Here is a 25,225-nt window from a genome sequence, read left to right as displayed (position 1 = left end):
GATATTTACATCATGATTTATAACATTAACAATATTGCAGTTATGAAGTAGCAATGAAAATATTTTTATGATTGGGGTCCTACGGCATGAGGAATGGTGTTAAAGGATTAAAGCATTAGAAAGGTTGAGAACCACAGTCATAGAGACCAAAAGAAGTTGTCAGATCCCCTGTGACTGGAGTTACTAAAGGTTGCGATCTGCCATTTTGGTGCTGGGAATCAAGTCCAGGTCCTCTGGAAGAGCAGCAAGTGCTCTTAACCTCTAAGCCATCTCTCCACCCCCAACAAATATATGTATTTTTATTATTTTAGTTACATGCATGTGTGCCTGCTTGTGTGGGTCTGTGCACATGAGCACAAATATCTTCAGAGACCAAAGGCATTCGATCCCCTGGGACTTACTTGACTTTCAGTCAGTAGTGAGCCACCCGATGTGGGAGCTGAGAACTGAACTCTGGCCCTCTGTGAGAGCAGTATACACTCTTAACCTCAGAGCCATATCTCCAGCCCCTTACTTAGAGACTTTTTAAAAAATATTTTGATTTCTATGAGTGCTCTATCTGCATGTACACCTGCATGCCAGAAGAGGGCATCAGATTCCATTACAGATGGTTGTGAGCCACCATGTGGTTGTTGAGAATTGAACTCAGGACCTCTGGAAGAGCAGCCAGAGCTCTTAACAGCTGAGCCACCCCCCACTCCTGTAGAGACTTTTGAGCTTCATAGATCTAGAAGTTCACACCTCTCTCAAGATCTGGTAAGCTTTAGCTGCTATTACACTAACAGCCTTCCTGTACCTTCCAGAATGCCCACGATGCAAATTTCTGTTTATTAACTTTCTCTCCTAAGTCCTGTCATCCCTTTATTCTTGTACCTTAGTTCTGTGCTGAGTTTGTTTCCCATGGCCGCACCTTCTCTTTGCTGACTCTTCCACACCATCCCCCAGATACTGAATTATCTTCCTGAGTTGGACACATGACCTATGTTCCCTTTCACAACACTGTATCCCACTCCCCCTCCCCTAGGTCATTGTTTTGAATTCCTTTTCTTTGGTGGCAATAGCTAGAGCCTCACTGTGCTTGTGACAGCTCTCTGTCCTCACTGTATCCCCTTACAACCGTCCTGTCTCTGCTCAGCACATTCTTTCAGTCTTTGCGTGAGCTTCTCAGCATCTTGGAGGACAGCCATACCTGCCAGCTCCATGAAGAAGCCTTCTGTAGAGACTGTCATAGGGAAGGTACTGAGGTGTTGGTTGGTTGGTTGGGATGCTCAGGCCTCACCTCACTAATGTGACTCCCTCAAGAGTAACTCAGTTGGAGCTCAGTTGATGAAGTGTCCGAAGCCCCGGCTTCCATCTCCAGAAGCACGTAAACCAGCTACGGTGTACATGCCTGCAATCCCAGTGCTCAGGGGTAGAGGCAGAAAGACAGAAGTCCACAGTAATCCTCAGCTATGCAGTCAGTTAGAGACAAGCCTGAACTACATGATTTTGTCCCAAAAGAGCACTAAGAATAACTGAGATCAGCAAGTTATACAAGGCCCTGGGCTCCAGATGATTAGGGGCATTGTTTTACAGCTGTACTGGGGATGGGGGCTGCTAGCCTAGCTGGATCTCTGAAGCTGGATACACACGCTGACAGGTTCCACAGTCTTGGGCTGGTGTTAGTGCTGGGCTGGACCCCCGTCCATGGAAACCACAGCACCACATGGGCTTAGGTTCCAAGGTCACAAGTATACTCTTGGGCCTGGCCAGTATCATCTGTGGGAGCACAGAGCTGGTGATGCCTTGGGAATGAAAAGGTGTTTTTGCAATGGAGGGTACACTGAAGTGGTGGCTCCATTTTCAAGGTGATGGTGGAACATATAACAACTCAAGCCCGAGAGACCGAAGCACACACTATAGGAGCCCCCTCCCCTGAGGCTGTGCTGCTGCATGGACTCCCAAAGCTCCCTAAACCAGCCTCAAAGCTGAGGCCTGTGGAACTCCCCTCTGGCTAGGAGCCACTTCAAGTGTTCAGCTGACCTTTACCCTGCATCCTGACCTTCTTCTGGCTCAAAGCTTCCCAGCCAGGGTCACTGATTGGTGGGCTTGGTTGCCTCTCTAGACTGCCATCCTGAGTCTCTATGGCAATCAAGACTAATATTTCTCCCCTGCTAAATTCTAGTGTTCCCCCCTTACAAAAGCAAATATATATTTGGTCTTGGTCCTTCTTAGTAGAAGAGAATACTGGGCACTTCTGCCTTTAGGGAGTGGGCAGCGTCATACACGGGCACATGGAGGAGAGTGTGCTCACCAGTGTGAGTGCCTGTGTCTTCTTCTATTCCTCCCCACTTTTTTTTTCTTTGAGGCAGGGTCTCTCAGCGACTCTGTGGCTTTCCATTTCAATTAGACTTGCTAGCCAGTGGGTCTCCAGACCCTTTCTGTCTCCGCCCCTCCATTCCTGAGGTTGTAGGTGTATACCACAGGGCCAGGCTTTTACACGGATGCTGGGGATCCAGATTCAAGTCTTCGTGCTTGCAAAACAAGCACCCTGCCTACTGAGCAAACTCCCTGACCTCCCCTTCAGCCTTCATAGTGATTTCCTTTTCAAGTGGCGCATCTCACCCTTGTGGGTCACAGACTCAAGGTCAACACCGGAGCTTCCGTCTGTACCCCTCAACAGCCTCTTACAAATCCACCTCTATTTCCTTTTGTTTCTTTTATCTTTGTTTGGTTTTTGTGTTGTTGTTGTTGTTGTTGTTGTTGTTGTTGTTGTTGTTGTTTCAAAGGTTTCTCTGTGTAGCCCTGGCTGTCCTGGAACTCTCTCTGTAGACCAAGCTGGCCTTGAACGCAGAGATCCACCTGCCTCTGAAAAGAGAATTATACGAATTCTAGGTTTAAAAATATAAAATTAAAAGAGTTAGCCCCAAAAGCCACAAACTCAGGGCTAAGCCCTGCCGCCAGGAATAGCAGGCCATAAAGATAAAGAAAAGGAATGCAGGAACCAGCTCAGGCTATCGAGGACTGACCCATAAACCATCCACAGACATCCCCCCAGCTTACTCAGAGTCATACTTTAACCAGATGTCCTCCAGACCCTGATAAGCCCCTACTTGTGCTTTTCAGTCATTGTGTCCTGCAGAGAGCACTCCAAGAAACCGGACAGCCCAAGCCTAACCAGAGGTGTTTCAAATACAAATGCTCCATCAATTTTGACAAACTTTTAAAAATAATGAGGACCTAAAGACCCAACCCTTCTCCTGATTTAGTAGCTCTGTTCCAGGAACCAGGGGGCCATAAAACCTTCTGGTGTCCCCTTATCTCATGAAGCCATAAAACAATCTTGTAACTTGTGGTGCCTTCCCCTTTGACATCCCCCATCCCCTGGTGCTCACAGCCTCTGCCTTTAAATGCTCTTTTTCCCAGCCTCTCGGGGCCGACACCTCTGTCTCCTGCGCGGGATACGTGTCGGCCCGGAGCTCTCTGTAATAGGTCTCCGTAATAAACCTCGCCTTTGCTTATTACATCCAAAATGGTCTCTCTGTGTCTGGGGTCCGCGATTTCCCAAGACTTGAGTAAGGGTCTCTCTGCGTGGGATTTTTCACCTCTGCTTCCTGAGTGCTGGGATTAAAAGTGTGTCTGGCACTCCACCCTTATTTTCAGTCCTCCAAACTAGAGTCCCCCTAACTCTGACACTGTGACACAGCTCAGCAGGGTCTAGGTAGACTCTGCGTGTTCTATTCCCTCCTTCATTTCTGACATAGAGCTTTTCTTTTAAAAGTACCTTCATTTTATGTTGAGTAACGTTTTAAAATATTGAGCAGAATATTTAATATTTAAATAGCAAATAATTAATTTTAAAACACTTTAAAATGTTTTAATATAATAATCAATATTGAAAATAGACTTAATATAAAGTTGATGGAACTTGGCTTTAAAAATGTTTTGGATAAAATAAATGAAATCTTTAAAAAAAATCTTTAAAAAAAGGAGGTTGAAGGCTCGGTGGTGAAGAGCACTGACCGCTCTTCTAGAGGTCCTGAGTTCAATTCCCAGCAATCACATGGTGGCTCACGACCATCTGTAAAGGGGTTAGATGACCTCTTCTGGTGTGTCTGAAGACAACTACAGTGTACTCACATACATAAAATAAGTAAAAAATCTAAAAAGAATTTGACCTCTGCTTTAAGCCAGTGAATTTGTATCTTCCCTGTGAAAAGGATATCATGGGGCCCCAAGTGCTTGGGTGATAGATAAAAGGTTTAGAAACATAATTTGTATAAAGTTCTAACGGATATTCAGCATCCAATCAAAGCAGATGCTGTCAGCATTTTTATATGATGTTCGAAGTCATACTGAGATTTCTCAATCCCATAAAGGCAAGGCGGGATCCTTAGCTCCACTTATCCAAAACACCCTCTTGGCTCCTGTGTGCGAAGCTAACTCTTAGCGTGTGATATCCAGCTGGGGAGGAAGATAAAGTTCATATAAGGTGTCTGGACGGGGACAGCACAGGAGCAACAGTGAGATGTGCCTCTAACAGTCTTGACTGAAAACTATCAAGAAGACTGAAGGGACCCCAAGAAAAAATGGAGTTAACTCCACCAGCTCAGGACAGAGGGAAGGCACACAGTGAACCACATTCTTCAGCCTATCAGAAAGTGGCCACTGAGAGAGCTGGGACAGAAGCTTCCTGTCCTTTGCCCTCTGTGACATTTCCATGCTTTATCTGATGCACTGAGTAGTCAGGAACTTGAAGAGAGCCAGGTTAAATGCTTCGACAGCACTAACTTACTGGGTTCAAATCTCAGCTTTGCCACTTACTGGAACCAAGTTCCCCTGACCATGAGACAGCTTCTAAAGATACACAACACAGAGTAGAAAAAGAAGTGAGGTGGAAGTCCAAATGACTATGTGTCTTAGTTACTTCCTCATTGCTGTGATAAAATACTCTGACAGAAACATCTTAAAGGAGACGGGGTCTATTCTGCTCACAATTCAAAAGTGCAGTCTACTATGGTGGGTGAATCAAGGCAGTAAGAGCTTGAAGCAGCTATTCACAATATAACCGCAGTCGAGAAGCAGAAAGGGGGCTGCAGAGACGGCTCTGTGGCTAAGACAACTCAAGTGGGGGTTGGGGATTTAGCTCAGTGGTAGAGCGCTTGCCTAGCAAACACAAGGCCCTGGGTTCGGTCCCCAGCTCCGAAAAAAAAAAAGAAAAAGAAAAAAAAAGACAACTTAACTGGTCTTACAGAGGAACCATGGATTGGTTCTCAGCACCCACATGGCAGCTCACAACCTTCCATAACTCCAGTTCTAAAGAGTCTGGCGCCCTCTGCTGGCCTCCATGGGCACTGCACATATGTGGTGTATATACAGATGCACAGGCACACGCACATACACATAATCAAAAACAAATACTTTTAAGCAGAGAGCAGTGGATGCAAGCTGGAAGCTGGAGTTCAGCTCCTTTTCAATCATCTCAAATGATTCTAGATTGTGTCCTGTTGACAATTAACATAAAAGCCTTGCCTCAGTCATGGAATTGCTTTGCAATCTGGGAAATCTATTTAGCTTTCCTGGACCATATGTATGTAATATCTAGTTGAGACTAAAGTCACCACAGCTCTTTCTAGCAGAAACACATGTGTTCAAACGGTGGCAATGATTTTTATTAATTAATTAATTTCTTTACTTTATAACCTGGCCACAGTTTCCCCTCCCTCTTCTCTTCCCAGTCCTCCCCCATCCCCATTTCCGGTCCCTCCCTAATCCACTCTTCCTCTATTTCTCCTCAGAAAAGGGGAGGCCTCCCATGGTTATCAACAGCCTTGGCATGCATATCAAGTTGCAGTAAGACTAGGCACATCCTATCCTATTGAGGCTAGATGAGGCAGCCCTGTAGGAGGAAAGGGTCCCAAAGGCGGTTGACAGTCAGCCACAGCTCCTGCTCACGCTGCTGTGAGTGATGGCGATGATTTTTAAAGATATCCAGGAGCTAGGCATGTTTCTCGGTGGTTAAGAGCACTTCCCAGACTGCGTGTTTCTTTGTTCCACGGACAGTGTCCTTTGCTGTGCAGGAGCCTTGTGACTTAAGTTTGTTGGTTCTTTCTGTTTCCTGTGCTTTTGGAGTTGTCTGAAAACCCACAGGCTCTAAGGGTTTGCATTAAGGTCTCACCTATTTTAAGATAGTTTTCTGAACAGGGTGACAGCCTTCTACTCTGGATGTCCAGGTTTCCCCTGCACTCTCTGTCAATGAAGTTGTCTTTTCTCCGGTGTCTGCTGCTGGCACCTTTACTAAGGAGCAGTAGAATGAAGATGCTGGATTTATTTCCCGTGCCGTATTCCACCTCACGGATCTGCATCTGCTCTTGTGCCCGTATCACAGCATCTTTAACTACTGCTCAGCAGGATGTCTTAAAGCCAGGTTCCATTACTCTCCAATTTTGCCCTTTCCACTCAAGTTTGGGCTTTTGTGCTTCTGTGTGGATTTGAGGATTATTTCTCTGTCCCTGTGAAGATTACCTTGTGTCTGTAAATGCTTCCGGTGGTGGGAGTCTTTAACAATGGTTCTTTCACTCCGTGAACGCGAAAGCTCCTTCTGCCTTCCCATATATTTTCTTATTGAGTTGTGTCATTTTCATTGAAGAGGTCTTTCACATCCTGAGTTGAGTGCATTCCTGGAACCAGAATGGGGGCAGGAGTTGTATATGAGACAGAGTCTCATGTAGCCCAGACTGTCCTCAAAATCCCTGTTTCCAAAAGTTACCTTGAAATTCTTTGTTTTTTTATAATTTACTTATTTCATGTGTATGAATACATATATGCACAGGCATGTCTATGTACCACATGCATGCAGAGCCCTAGGAAGTCAGAAGAGAGCATCAGACTCCCTATAACTAGAGTTAAAGACAGTTGCATCCCACCATGCAGGTTTTGGGAGTCCTCTACATGGGCAGCAAGTGCTCTGAACTGCTGAGCCATCTCTCCATCCCTAACTTTGAACTTCCGATCTTCCTGCCTCTGTCTCCTTAGTGTTGAAGATACAGGTGTGCCCCCACCACACCAGGTTTATATCATGCTGAAAACGGAGTCCAGTACTTGGTGTATGCCGGCCAAGCAATCTGCTGGGTTACTTCCCAGCTCCTAGGGTTTTGTGTTTTGATTCATTTGTGAATAGGATGCTGTGCTAGTTTGGTTTGTTTGTTTGTTGTTTGTTTGTTTGTTTGTTTTCTCAGCAAAGATCCTGGTATTTGACTGAGTTCATGCATCACCTCCAATAGCCTTTGTTGGAGTCTTTGGTATTTTTGTGTATAGAATCATATCAACTGCAAACTGGGACAATTGGACCCTACTTCTTATGCCTTAAACTTTTCTCTCTTGTTTATTCTCTTATCTAATAAGAGAGCAAATCATCAGACAAATCAGGTGCAAACTCCAGCCACTTCCACCCCTCAACCCTTCTTTATCAACCCTCTGATTTGAGCATATTTACCTCCTTCTTTGTCTTTGAAATCAGGTTGAGGGCTGAGGAGGTGGCTCAGTCCACACAGTGCTTGTCTTACAAATGTGGATCTCAGTACAGTCCCCAGAATACACATTTTTTTAAACTCACTTAATTCATTCTATGTATATGTATAGCTGACACTGTCTTCAGACACACTAGAAGGGGGCATCAGATCCCATTACAAATGGTTGTGAGCCACCATATGGTTGCTGGGAATTGAACTCAGGACCTCTGGAAGAGCAGTCAGTGCTCTTAACGATTGAGCCATCTCTCCAGCCCCAGAATACACATTTTAAAAGCAAGAGACAGGCGAATCCCCAGGACTCACTGGTAAGCCAGCCTAACCTACTTGCCAAGTTCCAGACAAATAAGAGACACTGTCTCAAAGACTGGAAGAGGGACAGAAGGACAGAGGGACAGAGAAAAGAGAGAAAAACACACACAGAAAGAGAGAGAGAGAGAGAGAGAGAGAGAGAGAGAGAGGAGTGGGGGAGAGAGAGAAGGAGAGAGAGAGAGACACCGAGAAAGAGGCAGAGGAAGGAAGAGAGGAATAAAGGAGAGAGGGGGAGAGGGAGGAGAGACACAGAGAGCAAACAGGAGATGACTGGCTTCCACACACAGTTGCACTTGCGTACACACACTATACTTGTTTCTTTTCTATCACTGTGATAAAACAACCTGATGAGAAACAACTTAAGGGAGAAAACTTTGTCTTAGCTCACAGTTCTAGAGATCTATCACAGTGGGGAAGGCACGGTGGCAAGGGCAGGAAGCTGGGTGGTAGCATTACATCGCCCTCAGCAGAGAGAACAGGAAGTGAAGCAAGGCTATAAAGCTTCCCAGCCCGGTGCTGTACTTCCTCCAACAAGGCCCCACTTCCATACTCTTCCCTGAGAGCATCACCAGCTGCGGCCGAGGTGTTCAACCCTTGAGCCTGTGGGGGGATGTTCGTCATTCAAACAACCACACACATGCACCCGTGAACACATACACCAATACGTACACATACTTTTTAAAGATCAGGTCAGAAAATACTTATGTCACAGGATTATTCTCAGAATCGAAAACGAAAAGGCTTAGACACGATGCCTGTCTCACAGTAGGTCGGTCCTCCATAAGGGGAAGCTGTTATTTTGCTAGGTCGAGTGAACATGAATGCACCTGCCTACCCAGCTCTCTCTGTGCTGGGTTTGTCAGTATGAGACTCCTTTTACCCCTGACTCTCCTCCTTCTAACCTTAAATACCCTGAAGCTCTGACCTCATCCCTCATGGCTGCTCTAAGGGTTCGCACGTCACCTCTGTCCTCACACACTGCTGGCGCCTTTCCCAGCTAAGCAGCACCACGCAGTTATTGTCCTTATCTCAGCACGAGAGCTGCTCTGAGACGCTGGCTTCAGGAGGAAAGACAAGCTGAAATGGGCGTCTCAGGGGCTTCCTTCCGATCTGTGATTTGAGGACTACATCTGATAACAGTTTGTCAGTACATCTTAAGACCCCTGATACTCTGGGCTCCAACAGTGGATATTTCTGACCACAGTTTGCCTTGTGTGCCAGATAATCTGAGTTCTGCGAGGGCAGAAAACAAAACCTTCTGCTTCCTCCCCTTCTGTTTCTGCTTCTGCCCACTTGCCTGCCTGTATCCAATGCAGCCCAGTCAGTGTTAAGAGTCAATTTGAGTTTAGCAAAGGAAAACTTATTGAGAGCAAAAATCTAAGACTTCAAAATGTGCACAGGGGCTTGCAAGATGGCTCTGATAATAAAGGTAAATGCCTCAAAGCCTCACAGACTGAGTTAGGGCCCCAGAACCTACATAGTAGAAGGAGAGGACCAACTCCTGAAAGTCGTTGTCTAGCCTCAACACCCATGCCATAGCACATGCACACACATATCAACACATACATACCTGAAAACTAATTAAGTATTGTTTGTTTTCTAAAAGGTGCATGGCTACAAGTACAGTGTCATACATCTATAATCTAATACTCAAGAGGCTGGGACAGGAGGATGAGAGTTTGAGGACAGCCTGGGCTACACATTAAAAAGAAAAAAAGGAGCTGGAGAGATGGCTCAGTGGTTAAGAGAACTGACTGTTCTTTCAGAGGTCCTGAGTTCAAATCCCAGCAACCACATGGTGGCTCACAACCATCTGTAATGGGATCTGATGCCCTCTTCTGGTGAGACTGAAGACAGATACAGTGTACTCATATACTTTAAATAAATAAATCTTTATAAAAAAAAAATAGGAACCTAAGGTTGCTTCTTCCATCCAACCCTTACTCCTGTGTCTCTTTCTTCTGACAACAGGGAGTGGGCCTCTTGCCTTCCAAATCTCCTTTCCAAAAACACACTCTCGAAAGCTCTGAGGTCTTTCCTGTTCAAGCATTTTGAGCTTCCTTTTTCTCCACAATTCTTAATTTAGAGGAGCTTATTAGGTGTTAGAATGTTAAATTAGACACCATAAGGAAGGAAAGAAGGGGAAATCCAACTATACAACACATAGGAAGCCTTCAAATGTGAGGAAGATGGATGGATGGACGGATGGGTGGATGGATGGACAGACAGATAGATAGATGGATAGATGGATGGATGGATGGGTGGGTGGGTGGGTGGGTGGATAGATGGGTGAGTTAATGTCTTTCCTTGGTCCTATAAACAAAGCAACTGGTTGTCCAATAACCAGAAATCAGAGTGTCGGTGGTCGAGTTGATACTGAAAATAGTTGACTGACACCTCTGAATGCCCCCACCTTGGGGATTTGAACTGCCTTTGAGAAGTAGAACCATAAGTCCTAGGTTAGAGAATCCCGCTGTGGCCTCTCTGAACCCCTGAACTTTCAAGCACTCCACATGTGTCAGACACTAAGCTAGCAAAGTGTAGGGCTCAGAAACCACAGCAGCACTGACTCTCAGCCCATCACACCAGCCATTTCCATCCCTTCTGAACCGCATTTCCCACAACTCCTTACCAACCCCAGGAGGAAAGTGCCATGGTGGGAACCTATCTGGGAAACAGAGTCCAGGAGGAGCCATGGGGAGAAGTCAGGAGCCAAAGAAGCTGTCAGGAGCCTGAGGCCAGTGGCCGGAGATGATGTCAGGCATCAGGAGCCCTACAATATGCTGTCTGAGTCTCTTGCTCTGACTCTCATTAGTCCTTTTATAATGAGATCCTGTGGGGCCTGTTTCCTTCTTTCGAACGATGCACACCTTTCTCTTTGTTTACATGCACTACTTCTGCAGGAAGGAAACAGTAAGACATGAAAGTAGGTAAGGACCATTAGGGATGGCAGAGATGATGTGGGGAACCAAGAATTCACCATCATTCTTCCCAATTGCTGCCAATCATGCTTGGGGGAGAAGCTACTCTCAGGGAGGAAGAACTCAGATCAGGGTTTCTAAGGATCCCATCCTTCTGGGGGTTCAGCAAGAAAGCTAGGGATGGGGTTGGGGATTTAGCTCAGTGGTAGAGCGCTTACCTAGGAAGCGCAAGGCCCTGGGTTCGGTCCCCAGCTCCGAAAAAAAAAGAACCAAAAAATAAAAAATAAATAAAAAAAAAAAGAAAGCTAGGGATATCTGCTGCTTCCAGCTCCTAAAGAGGGCAGGACTTAAGCTGAGGTCAGAGGATTTGCCAGGCAACAAGGACAGAGCATCCAAAGCAAGAGCAGACTTCCTCCATCCAAATCAAATGCTCACCAGAGGGCTGTTCCACACCATCCCAGCCCCACATGCCCCCACCCATGAGCCCTGTTTTTGGACACGTGCCTCAGTCTTTTCAAGCACATTTCTCCCCATGGCTGTGGGGATCTGGGTGTTTGCTTCCAGAGCATCTGCGAGAAGTGAATGTGTGTGGCAGTATGGAAAGTCTCTTAAGAGATGTCACTTCCTTTTCTCCCTCGGAGCTACGTGAACAGTCTTGACGTGTCACTAGCAGGAACATCAAAAGTATAGCTGGGATTTGGGGACTGGTGGCTTTTTCTGCCCAACCATTCCTAGCCTGTTCACTCCCAGATGACTTTCCCAGACCCCATCCTAACACACACACTCTCTGGGTAAGCTCTGAGGAGAAGGAGAGGAGGGGCCAACTCCGGAGATGCCAATGAAAGACAAACAAAACCCAACATCCAGAGTCAGTGAGGTGGCTCTTAAAGGTACTTGCCACCAAGCCTGACAGCCCAAGTTCAAGTCCAGAGTCCTACCTAGTGAAACGAAAGAACTTACCTCTGACTTCCATGTCTTCACTCATAGGCTTCACACACACACACACACACACACACACACACACACACATACACACACACACACACACATACACACATACACACACACACACACACAGGGCGGGGAGGATGGGGGGGGTGTAAACAAATTAAATGTTAATTTTAATTTTTTAAATTTTCATTTGATATGTATGAATGTCTCACCTAATGTAAACCTGTGCACGTGAGCCCAGGGAGGCTATAAGAGAGTGTCAAATTCTCTGGAACTAGAGTTAGAGATGGTGGTGAGCGTTAATGTAAGTGCTCAGAATCGAACCGGAGTCCTCTGGAAGAACAGCCAGTGCTCTGAGCTGCTGAGCCATTTCTTCAGCTCCTCAATTTAAAAAAGAAAAAAGAAAAAAAAAACCTTAAACAACAATATCCAGGCCTAGCATTCATCATGGGACTCAAAGACCTGCGATTATGAGACTAAATGTCACCTTCTATGGGGCTTGAGGGACAGGCTGCAATTAAATTATAAGAAAATCCTATAAAATGCTTTGGAACGTTTTACGAAGCTATCGATATTTCCACCAGAATGAAGCCCATGGGAGGCAGCAGGCAGGGGTGGAGTGACCATGTGGAGATCATTTGATTCCATTCATCCCTGTCAGTGATGGACCAAGACTAATGAGGGCTCAGACACAGCACCCCAAGAGAAGGTACAGGGTGGCCTCCTTTTTATGGCACCCTCAGGGACAGAGTGATCTCTAGAGTGCGTACAGGGATGTATGAGGGGGAGGGATGCTGGTGGGGTGGGCACATGGGTGTGGGTCTCTCCGTCCTCTTGGACCGTTGGCTAACACAGGGGGTTTGTGAGTACATACAGTGAAGGACCACACCAGAACCACTCATCAGTAGGCAGATCAGCTTTACTTAGGGTGAATGAAGGCTTAATAAAGGTTTGGGAGACTGAGGGTAGGGACATGCAGGATGGGCAAAGGTCATTGGCTGGGGGCTTAGGGTAACTGGCAAACCTCATTAGCATGCGGGGCACTCCAGGAATCTCAGGTGCTGGCAGAGCAAGTTTTGTCTGGAGAAAGGAAATTGATCCTATATACTAATTGAGGCTATGCGACATTCCTAAGATGGGCAGGGGAGAGGGGGAGCTTAGAATTCCCAGGGCAAGGTCAGAGAAGGAGAAAACTTGCTAACAAGGGAGTCTCTCATTTTGCACCAAGCTCAGAGGTTATCAGGTCATGGTGGACTTCAACCTTCATTAGCTGAGTTTTCCCACACATGAGAGAGGGTGTGCGTGTGAGTGTGGGTATATGCATGGGTTTGTGTGTGAGCGAGAGTGCCAGCGAGTGTGCGTGCGTGCGTGTGTGTGCATGTGTGTGTGTGCATGTGTGTGTGCATGTGCATGTGTGTGTTCAAGTGTATGTGTGCATGTGTGTGTGCATGTTCGTGTGTGTGTCTGTGTGTGTCTGTGTGTGTATGTGTGTGCGTGCGTGCGTGTGTGTGTGTGTGCATGTGTGTGTGGTGTGCGTGTGTGTGTGTGCATGTGCATGTGTGTGTTCAAGTGTGTGTGCATGTGTGTATGCGTGTGCGTGTTCGTGTGTGTGTCTGTGTGTGTGTGTCTGTGTGTGTCTGTGTGTGTGTGCGTGTGTGTGTGTGTGTGCAAGCACGTGTGTTACTTCTTAAAGGTTGGCATCAAAAGTCAGACTTTGAGTCATTAATCTTGGGGACAGTAATGCCCTTTGGAGACCCCAACACTGATGCTCTGCCCTTTGCCTTGGGAAACAGAAATGCATTACAAGTTCTATCTAGAGTGCTACTGCATTCAAGAACTACAAGTTTACAGTACCTCCCCAGCAAAATGAAAACACTTCTCTCTTTTTGAGTCTTATTTTGTTTTTATGTACGTGTGCGGGTGGAGTGCAACTGATAGACGCCAGAAGAAGGTATCAAATTGCCCTGAAGTTGGAGTTACAGGTAGTTGTGAGCTGCCAAGTGGGGGCACTGGGAATCGAACCTGGGTCCTCTGGAAGAGCAGTGAGTGCTCTTAACCGATGTGCTCCTCAAGCTCCTAAAAGACATCCTACTGAAATATCTTCTTCTTATGGAATATTCCTTAGCCGCATCTGCCCAGCTTTCTGACAACTTCTCCAGGTGTAAATGGAAATAGAATGGCCTCTCAGATCCTGCGATCAGCAAGAGCAGTTGAACAAGCCTTCAGCAGGACCTGCCCTGCCCCTACATGAGCTGCCCGAATCCCAGCACGACCTCAGACTACATAGCTAGAAACGACCTTCAGCTTCTCTTTTCACACAGTTTTATTTACACTGTAGAGGAATAAACTGAACATCTCAGTGCACACCTTTAATCCCAGCACTCAGGAGGCAGAGGCAGGTGGATCTCTGTGAGTGTGAGGCCTGCCTGGTCTACAGAGTGAGTTCCAGGCCAGCCAGGGCCACACAGAGAGATCCAGTCTTAATAAATAAATAAATAAATAAATAAATAAATAAATAAATAAATAAATACATACATACATACATACATACATACATACATACATACATACAAAGTGGGGGTTGAGGGGGTACAACAGTGTTCTTTCTTCTGGCCTCCTCAGATCCCAGGCATACACGTGATACATATACATGTACACGTATACTCACATTCAAACACATAAAATAAAAATCCCCTCACCTAAAAATAGAATGTAAATGTAACCAAATGATAAAGAGAAGATAAAAACAGTGGACTGGAGAGACAGCTCAGGAGGTAAAAATGTCTGCCATCGAACCTAAGTGACCTGAGCTCGATCCCCAGGGCCCGCGTGGTAAAAGGGGATAATTAACTCCCACATGTTATCCTATGACTGCTACATGTGTGCTGTACACACAAAAGAAAGAAAGAAGGGAGGGAGGAAGGGAGGGGGAGAGGGAGGGAGGAAGAAGGAAGGAAGGAAGGAAGGAAGGAAGGAAGGAAGGAAGGAAGGAAGGAAGAAGGTTTTTACATTAGTCTTTGAAATTTATTTTTAATTTGTTTTCAGTTTGGCTTTGTTTGTTTCTTTGTTGTTTTAGGACAGGGTCGTGCCCTGCAGTCCTGACCCAGTATTCTCTGTGTAATCCAGGCCAGCCTCAAATTCATATTGGTCATTACAGGCATGAGCCCCCATACCCAGCTAAAATCCCTCCAAAATAAAACATTTCTGCTAAAGTTCAGATTTGCATATACTTACCTGAGGAATGGGGGAGGCGACCTTGGTCCCTGGTGCACAGACATGCAGCCACACTCAGTGTCTTCCAGGATAGGCTTTAGGACCTGTGAGCCAGAGGTCCTCTCGAGAGCTCATGCCCAGAGCCTAACCCCACCCCCACTGTTGTCTTGGCTGCAGGACTACAGGGTCAACATCTTCCTGAGGCAGCAGTGGAACGACCCCCGTCTCGCCTACAATGAATATCCTGACGACTCTCTGGACCTTGACCCATCCATGTTGGATTCCATCTGGAAGCCTGACTTGTTCTTTGCCAATGAGAAGGGGGCCCACTTCCACGAGATCACCACGGACAACAAGCTGCTGAGAATCTCCCGGAACGGCAACGTCCTCTACAGCATCAGGTGAGGTCCGGAGCCAACCATAACGCCAGGGAATTCTAGGAATGGGCTTCATCAACAGCAAGGAGAGAGGGTGGGAAAAGGCTTGTGAGAGAAGGTAGAGTTTAAGACACCCTGTGTCTCAACAAAGACAAAATAGACTCAGCCATCATCAGTAGCGAGTGTTGACACACAGCTGTGTTTGACAAGACACAGCATCTTGGTGACAATTTAAACCATCATGTAAATGGCACAGTTCACAAGGACTCCCTGCTTTGAATCCCACTTACCCTGTATTAGGCCTTGGGAATCAAGCCCTCCCCACTCCTGACTGCATCCTGTAGACACCAATTGCTAACCTTTCAGAGTGTCCTGTGACTCCCACTCTCTCTCTCTCTCTCTCTCTCTCTCTCTCTCTCTCTCACACACACACACACACACACACACACACACACACACACACACACACCCCTAGTCCCTAATCTCCTTGCCCGGGGCACAGGGACAATGGACAATGGGAGTAGAGACATGAGCTCACTGTCAACCATGGCAGCTTGGAAAACAGATGGCACAGGACACTTTTCACGTAGTGTATCCTTACATAACTCACAAACTAGGTTTGGTGATCCCCCACTGTGTACATCAGAGAAGCGAGGGTGTGAAAATGTAGGAAACTTGGCCCGTTGTCCACGGTTCCTGTCAGAGAGTAGGTACTGGCGGGGTATTAGTGTAAGTCCCCTGCCCTCTGGAGCATCAGGAGAGACACAGCTTTCCAGTTGGGTCCCAGGACTTCTGGAGCATCAGAATGGCCACCGGCCACCACTCTCCATCTATACATCAATACCCGATAATGAATGGCTGTGTTCTGATTTAAAAGAGCTTCAGAAGGCTAAGTGGTGATCTCTTCCCCTCAGGGAAGGGGAAGTCTTATCTCCCACTCAGATAGGAACCTTAAATATGCAGGATGGGGCAGGGCAGAAAGTGCAGAGCCTGGGCCAATCCTGACCCTCAGAGACAGCTGGACTCAGACCCCATGAGCTGTCGGGAAGGGACCTGGAACTCTCACCACTGAAGGGCAGCAGAAGCCCTGCTGATTGGGCCCATCCTACCAGCCACATCTAGACGAAGAAGGACATTGAGTCAGCCACCGAGGTTCTGGTGAGCTGCTGGAGGGAGGGTCACCTCTGCCTGAGATTCACTGCTGCCAGGACAGTTTCATGTCTCCGGAAAACCAAGTCCCAGTGCAAGCTGACAGAAGGACAGGTCAGCAGAAAGTGATGGTCCCAAGGACATTCAGCATCTGGAAATTAACCCGTCCTGACAGCTGCCCCACTTCAGAGCTTTTATCTTCCGAAATGGGCCAGCTGGTTTTCCCTTCACTGCCCCCTCCCCACCCCTTCTCTGCCACCCTTCTCTTCCCTCCTCCTCTCCATACCCCTCCTGCTTCTGTTCTGCCCTTAGAGCAGAGTACACACACCAGAGGTACGAGCTGGGAAGGGAAGTTCACAAGGGGCCAGGTGTGTAGGTGAGGTGGCAGTAGCTATGTTCTGTGGAGACACCCCCAACTGAGTACCTCAAGGAGGAGGGACATATAGTATGACAGCCAACCCCAGAGCCAATGGACTCAGCATGCAAAAGCTAGATCCGTGTGACTTCAACACAGACCCAGCCTGTCCTTTCCTTCGTATGTGTCCCTAACCTGGAGTGGGGGGCACCTGATAGTCTAAAAGCCCTCCATTCCCCTCTGCAGCCAGAGCTCTGGTGTAAGCAAAGACTTCCATAGTTGTTATCACAGCCAGGGCTACCAGCCTGGGATGTTACAGAAGGGCCGACTCCCTCTGGCTCTGGAGTTGAAGCCTTTACAAGGCTGACACCCCCAAATAAATAACTGGTCCACTGCTTCCCCACCCCCATCCCTGCCTGAACTCACAGATAAGAGTCAGTTGTGTGGAAACAGGTGGGGTGGGGTGGGGTGGGGGCACCGTTCTGAACTCACATCTGACAGATCCAGTGTGTGAATGGAAGCAACCAAGAACCGTGTGCAGAACTTACAGCAGCAGCATGGGGACCTGAGCCTGGGGACTCCATGGAAAACCTGAAGGAGAGGGATGGGGTAGCACCTGGCACCCTAGCAACCTGCTAAAAATGGGCCTGTAGCATCCAAGATGGCTCCAAAACAAAAAAACCAGACTGACGACTTTAGGCCACCTCTTTTCTACCACCAAGCCTCCTCTTTCCATCCCAGGAGCTTGGAAAATGTATACACATGTATTCTATAAGCGCCGGTCCCCTAGTCTCTGGTCCCTACCCTGGAACAATGATTTCAACCATTCAACCCCACCCCTTCTCTTCCCAGAATCACCCTGACTCTGGCCTGCCCCATGGACCTGAAGAATTTCCCGATGGATGTACAGACATGTATCATGCAACTGGAAAGCTGTGAGTCCGAGCTGCTTTTTTTAAGGAGCCAGACTCCTGTTTACCCATTTCCAGGCAGAAACGCCCTAGTCACTGGACCCCAGGAGAGTACTTTTATAACTCAAAAAGCCAAGTGAGGGGCTTGCATTGAGAACGTACATTAGAACCATAACTCCCACACACACCGCCGACTCTGTCTCACTGGGACACAGGCTTTGTCATCAGCTGCATCCTCCCAGGAGGAGGCACTGTGCCAAGTCCCTGGTGAATGTGCCTGCCAGGAATGAAGAGAGATGGCCAAGGGAAATGACGGTCTGAGGGTGCTCACTTCATCAGGGGAAGTAGGCCAATGACTGCACAGGTCACTCCAGCCAAGGGGAACGAGCAGAGTGTATTGTTGAAAGCAGGAAACAGGGTCAGGGTCAGGCTCTGCCAGTAAAATGCCTGCCACACAAACATCAGAAACTCAGTTTGGATCCCCAGCACCATGTCAAAGCCAGACACAACTAGGGGTATAGGGATGGGCAGATCTCTGGAACACACGTGCCATCCAACCTAACTAAATCAACCAGCTCTATATTCGGTGAAATACCTTGTCTCAAAAAGAAATAAAGCAGGCACTGGAGAGATGGCTCAGCTGTTAAGAGCACTGGCTGCTCTTCCAGAGGCCCTGTGTTCCCAGCAACCACAGGGCAGCTCAACACCCTCGCATAGACATACATGCATGCAAAACACCAATGCATATAAAACATTCTGCGCTTGAAAAAGACTCAAGTTTGGTTCCTAGCACCCATGTCCATCAGCCCGCAGCCTCCTGAAATAATCCAGCTCCAAGAAAAACTGACATCTCTGGTCTGAGGCCATCTATGTGGTTGTGGCATGTACAGACACACACACACACACACACACACACACACACAATTTAAAAATACAATCAAATCTTTTCTAAAATAAATGAAGTGGAGTACAATTGAAGAAGACATCCGACATCAGCTCTCAGCTTCTGGCCTACACACACGTGTTCTCATATACACACATGTTGGCATACCCACGTGAACACGTACTCATGTTATATCACACACACAAGCTAGGAAAGAGCTAGGTGGTGTACACCACAGGAATCTGTGGCAGAAGGGTTGTGAGTGTCAAGAGAGACTGAGCTACACAGTGAGTTTAAGGCTAGCCTGGGTTACATGAACCCATGTGCCCCAAAATAAAAAGAGTTGGAGTTGGTGCTGGGGCAAAAATCTGATGGCCTGACTGAGCCACTTCCCACCTGCTCTTCTCATCAAGAACAAACGTGATAGACTCACTCCCCAGAGGAAAGCATGTAGGGAGAAAAAGAAAAAAGAATTGCTGGTACCAAAGAGTACACATGGACAGACCCATGGCTCCAACTGCATACGTAGTATATGCCCCTGTTGGGCATCAATGGGAGGAGAAGCCCTTGGTCCTGCCAAGGCTCGATGCTCCAGTGTAGGGGAATGTCAGGGCAGGGAGGCAGGAAGGGTTGGGTGGGTGGGAGAACACCCTCATAGAAGCAGGGGGAGGGGAGATGGGATAGGGAGGTTATGGACGGGAAACTGGGAAAGGGGATAACATTTGAAATGTAAATTTAAAAATCCAATTAAAAAAAGAATTGCTAATATCAATCACCCTTTGCCATGGGGTGACAGGCAGAGTCCCAGGACAAACCTAGGTGGAAGAGCTGGGGAATTAATTTAGACAAGTTTCACCTCTTGTGGAGGTGAAGAAGAAAAGACAAAGGGGTTCCCAAACATCCACCTCAATCTGGGGCTCTGCCCAGCCTCCAGTCCTAAGTGTAACGCTGAGTCCTTGCTGACTGTCCCCTCTTCCTGTCTCTCCCAGTTGGTTATACCATGAACGACCTCATCTTTGAGTGGCAAGAGCAAGGAGCTGTGCAGGTGGCAGACGGACTGACCCTGCCTCAGTTTATCCTGAAGGAAGAGAAGGATCTGAGATACTGCACCAAGCACTACAACACAGGTGGGTGCAAGTGGCCATCATGCTGCCCAGGTCTCCAGGTTAGTTCAGATGCTTATCCAGCCACAGAATGGCATGGGTCCGTGTTTAATTACCATGGTGGTGGTGATGGAACAGGTTTGGAACGACATGTGCCACTAAGATGTCCTTTATGTGAGTCCTGGGGATGTTACTTAAGCTTAGACCACACCTAATTACAGGGAAGCTAGTAAACACTGTCTTCACTCTGGGTAGACATCCTACCACTGAGGCAAGTAGAGGAACTGTTAGATGGAGGGTAGACTCTGCCACATAGAAACTTGTGTTTCTGATAGTGAAGAAGTAAAGTACTTGCCTTGGACCCAAGCAAGAGGGGGTTGGGAGGGCGTGGTTCTGATCGGTAATTAGTAACCATTAGAAATCAGCCTGTTCACTGGGAGTCATGGAGGGTGGAGAAGTAGGAGCCACCCAGTAGGAGAAGTAGGATGCTTGGTCAGCTCTCTGTCATCCATGCCTAGTCTAGCCTTTCCTGGGTGAGGCTAAATTCAGGAAAGGAACTGGAGTTAGACCAGGGAAAACTATCCATACTCCATCTCAGATGGGAAGCCAGCTCATGTGCGCACTGTGGGAAGGGGGCAGGCAGGCTGGCGTGCTGGCTGGCATACTGGTAAGAAGCCACGTCTGACCCCAGCTGAGCTGAGGAGAGGCATGTCTGCTATAGGATGATGGCAGGTCCAAGAAAGAAGTGGAGGAGAGAAACTAGGAGAAGTGTGTTACCATGCTTGCACACACACAGAGGCCAGGGGTGGATGCCAGGTACCTTCCTCTACCACTCTCCACTTTATTTTTAAAACTGGGATTCACAATTAGGGGAGTTTGATGGCCACAAAACTCCAGGGATCCATCAGCCCTGCCCGCATCAGCGCTGGGGTTATAGCTGCTCACCCAAGCAAGTACTTTACCCACTAAGCTGTCTCCTCTGCCCGATTTTCTTATTCTGAAGGATAATACTCTGTCATTTTCTCCATTCATCCATTGAAAACTACATTAGGATGCCGCAATCCACTTCTATATATCCATCTGGAAAATGAAGCAAAGATTTCAGAGACACATTTGCTGTCCTGTGCCTGCAGTAGCTTTACTGACAGCCGCCAGGAGGTGGAAAGAGTCCCATGTGCAGGGAACCTTCCTGTTCATTACCTCCTCCACTCTTCACATGTACAGTCCTGAGAAGGCCCTGTGAAGACAGGGGACAGAGATGGACAGGGCCCCGAACACATAGGGCCCCAGAAAGTCCACTAGTCATTACTTCTTCAGTAGACAGGAACGTTACCCTTCCCTTGGTTGGACAAGCATGTCCTACTCCGGCAATACATGGGTGCAAAGAGATAAGCTGCCCAGTCCAGGGCAAAAGAGAAAAAGAAGACAGACAATGGTGGTGTGCGCCTTTAATCCCGGTACTCTGAAGGCAGAGACAGGTAGATCTCTGTGAGTTCAAGGACAGCCTGATGTGCATAGTGGGTTCCAGGACAGAGCCAGGGCTACATAGTGAGACCCTGTCTCAAAAAACAAAGGGAGAGAGGGAGAGAGAGAGAGAGAGAGAGAGAGAGAGAGAGAGAGAGAGAGAGGAGAGGAGAGGAGAGGAGAGGAGAGGAGAGAAGAGAAGAGAAGAGAAGAGAAGAGAAGAGAAGAGAAGAGAAGAGAAGAGAAGAGAAGAGAAGAGAAGAGAAGAGAAGAGAAGAGAAGAGTGACTGGCAGTCACTCACCTGCTGCTCTGTGGCTTAAAGGCTCAGGTGATCCCATGAGTAGAGCTGAGAACACTGGAAGGAAAGAGACGTTTTATCAGTTTGTGAAGAAGCTACCCAACAAAACGAAAGGCATTTCCTGGAAAAGAAGAGGGGCCTCCCAGCAAGGACAAGCTCAAAGAAAAGCAAGATCAAAGCTCAGAAGGGTGAGGGGAAGGCATGCTCCAGACAAAATTGGGGTACAGCGAGTCACCATTAAGGTAATGAAAGAGAGAAGTGGCTAGAAAGACAGGTCAGAGGTAAACTGGGCAGGACCGTGCAGAGATTGAACTTTGCTGTAGAGAACAGGAAATGCTTTGTATAAGAAAAGAAGGAACAAACAAAAGGGAATCTGTCTTAGTTAGGGTTTCTATTGCTGGGACAAAACACCATGACCAAAAAGCAAGTTGGTGAGGAAAGGTTTACTTGGCTCACACTTCCACATCACTGTTCATTCTTGACGGAAGTCAAGATGGAAACTCAAACAGAGCAGGAACCTGGAGGCAGGAACCGATGCAGAGGCCAGTGGAGGGGTGCTGCCTACTGGCTTATGCTCTATGGATTGCTCAGCTGTTTTCTTGTAGAACCCGGGACCATCAACTCAGGGATGACCACACCCACAATGGGTTGGGCCTTCTCCTGCCAATCACTAATTAAGAAAATGCTTTAAGCTGGGTGTTGTGGAGCACACCTTTAACCCCAGCACCTCGGGAGGCAGAGGCAGGCAGATCTCTGTGAGTTTGAGACCAGCCTGATCTACAAAGTAAGTCCAGGACAGCCAGGGCTGTTTACACTGAGAAACCCTGTCTCAAAAAACTAGAAAGGAAAGGAAAGGAAAGGAAAGGAAAGGAAAGGAAAGGAAAGGAAAGGAAAGGAAAGGAAAGGAAGGAAAATGTCTTACAGCCAGATCTTATAGAAGAATCTTCTCAACTGAGGTTCCCTCCTTTCAGATAACTCTGGTTTGTGCATCAAGTTGACATAAGACAGCACAGATTCTTATGCAGAGTCATGGTTGGTTCAGTCATTTTTAAACTCAAGAGTTAAGAGAAAGATAAATGCTTAGAAAGAAAGATGCATCTGAGAGTGTAGATGTGGAGCTGGAGAGATGGCTCAGCGGTTAAGAGCACTGACTGCTCTTCCAGAGGTCCTGAGTTCAATTCCCAGCAACCACATGGTGGCTCACAACCATCTGTAATGGGATCTGATGCCCTCTTCTGGTGTGTCTGAAGACAGCTACAGTGTACTTATATATAATAAATAAAATAAACCTTTTAAAAAAAAGTGTAGATGTGGACATCTCAAAAAGGGTCATCAAACAAAAAAAAGGTTTCCAAGAAGTAGCAGAATCAAGTCAGATCAGGGGATACCAGAGCAGAAGGTTCTAGAAACTCTACTTACACTCTCTCTTAACAAAAAAATAGGATGATGGTGATGATGGTGATGATGGTGATGATGGTGATGATGGTGATGATGGTGATGATGGTGATGATGGTGATGATGGTGATGATGGTGATGATGGTGGTGGTGGTGGTGGTGGTGGTGGTGGTGGTGGTGGTGGTGGTGGTGGTAATGATGGTGGTAGTGATAATGATGCTGAAAATAATTAAAATGATGGTGATGTTGGTGATGATGTTAAATGATAGATGACTTAGTGATAATGGGGGCAGTTATGGTGATAATTATGATTACACTGGTGATGATGGTGATTTCAATTCACCCAACAAGAACCATTAGAGTCACTGTATGAGGGCCAGCATGAGGTCTCAGAGTAAAGGTTTTTACCACCAAGCCTGACAACGATGGGTTCACCTTCAGAACCCAAATGGTGGAAGGATAAACTCACTCTCACAAGTTGTTCTCTGACCTCTACACAAGGGCCATCAGATAGACACACACACACACACACACACACACACACATACCACAAATGTAATTTTTTAAAGAGTAACCATATTAAATAAGCATTTTTTTATTTCTGTCATCTTTTAGTATTTTCAGGAGGTTTTCTCCAGAACCCCCTCAGATACCCAGATCCAAAGATGTTTAAGCGCTCATGATAGTGTGGAGCAGTGTTTGTATGTGACCTGTGCACATCCTTCTGAATACATTATCTCGGGATGACTGACCATGTCTAGCTCAGTGTAAATGCTCTGGAGACAGATGTTCACCTGTTGTCTGGGATGTGATGGTGGGAACAGTGTCTATCCATGTTCAGGGGAGATGAACTTCTTCTACACATTTCTATTTGCACTTTGGATAAAGCCATAGACATAGAACCCATGGATGTGGATGACCATTACCCTAGCCACTGAAACTAAAGCACAGGGCAATTCAGTCGCTCGCCTGCGGACACAGACAGCGTGGGACAGGACCAGAACTCCAGCCGAGCCAACACTAACACCCCTGCTACTCCCTAGCATGTTCCATGGCTATGCTGTCATTCCTTGCAGGTAAATTCACCTGCATTGAGGCCCGATTCCACCTGGAACGGCAGATGGGCTACTACCTGATCCAGATGTACATCCCCAGCCTGCTTATCGTCATCCTGTCCTGGATCTCCTTCTGGATCAACATGGATGCTGCACCAGCTCGTGTGGGACTGGGCATCACCACAGTGCTCACCATGACCACACAGAGCTCTGGCTCCCGAGCCTCCCTACCCAAGGTGAGTGGAACCATTAGGAAATAATACTATGGCCCAGAACGGGGAAGATTCCATCACCTCTCACCCCTACCTGGGACATGGGGAGCATACAGCGTGTGTCATCATGCACATGCATACCTCATGTGGCATTGTTTCCAGAAGTTGCGATCTGGACCACAATTTCTAGATTGTTGGCATCTTCTCCAAAGAATTGGAAGGGGAGAGAAGGTGCATGCAGTTTGTAAATTCGCAAGAAAACTTTATTCGTGTGCTGCTTCCAGTCAGGGCCACACATTACCTCTGCTCTAATACAGGGACACTGAAAGAACATCCAACACATACTCCAAGATTGTCACCTACATTCTCCAATTGTTAGGACTTTGCCATGTGCAGAGATAAATAAATAGATACATAGACACATAGGTAGGCACATAGCATAGCTAGATGATATAAGTGGACAAGACAGATATAATAGATCACACACATGCACACGCACACACACACACACACACACACACACACACACACTCCTAGCTAGCATTAGCTGTCAACTTGGTACAACCTAGAGTCATCTAAGGGATTCTCAATTGAAGAATTGCACAGATTAGATTGGCCTCTGGGTATGTCTATGGAGGGATTGTCTTAATTGTTTGTTGATGTAAGAGGGTCCAGCTCGCTGTGGACAGCACCAACCCTATGTGGGCTATTTAAGAAACCCTATCCTGGGCTACATAAGAAAGCTAGCTCAGCACAAGTGAGCAGAGAACAAGTTAGCAAACAACATTCTTCTATGGTTTCTGCTTCAAGAACTTTCCCTTCCCCTGATTTCCTTCAATAAAGAAATGTGACCTGAGAAGTGTCAGCCAAATAAATCTTTTCCTCCCCTAGTTGCTTTTGGTTGGAACATTTGTCCAAGCAACAAAAAAGAAATTAGAACAGATAGAAAGATGGTAGGTGGATAGACAGACAGACAGACAGATAAATAAATAAATGTCTATAGATGAGTAAACATTTGGAAGAAGTTATAGAAGAACAATTATATAGAGAGGTGATAGGTTATTAGTAGATTGATAATAAATGATAGCCACAGGGTAAGTGGATAGCCAAATATGCT

The 25,225-nt window shown here is 46.9% G+C and overlaps 1 protein-coding gene across 2 annotated transcripts in view; it reads left to right on the top strand.

The window, feature by feature from the left end:
* The window catches only part of Glra1 (glycine receptor, alpha 1), a 100,329-nt gene that overhangs the window by 61,034 nt on the left and 14,070 nt on the right, over window positions 1-25,225 (top strand). For both annotated transcript variants that reach the window (XM_006246378.5, NM_013133.1), the window contains 4 exon segments: window positions 15,083-15,306; window positions 17,639-17,721; window positions 19,570-19,707; window positions 23,918-24,132. In XM_006246378.5, the coding sequence (XP_006246440.1) occupies window positions 15,083-15,306; window positions 17,639-17,721; window positions 19,570-19,707; window positions 23,918-24,132 (660 nt within the window).

The sequence above is a fragment of the Rattus norvegicus genome, chromosome 10, assembly GCF_036323735.1.
Source record: "Rattus norvegicus strain BN/NHsdMcwi chromosome 10, GRCr8, whole genome shotgun sequence".
NCBI lineage: Eukaryota > Metazoa > Chordata > Mammalia > Rodentia > Muridae > Rattus > Rattus norvegicus.
The sequence above is the reverse complement of the archived record's forward strand: the minus strand, read 5'-3'. Positions and strand labels throughout refer to the sequence as shown.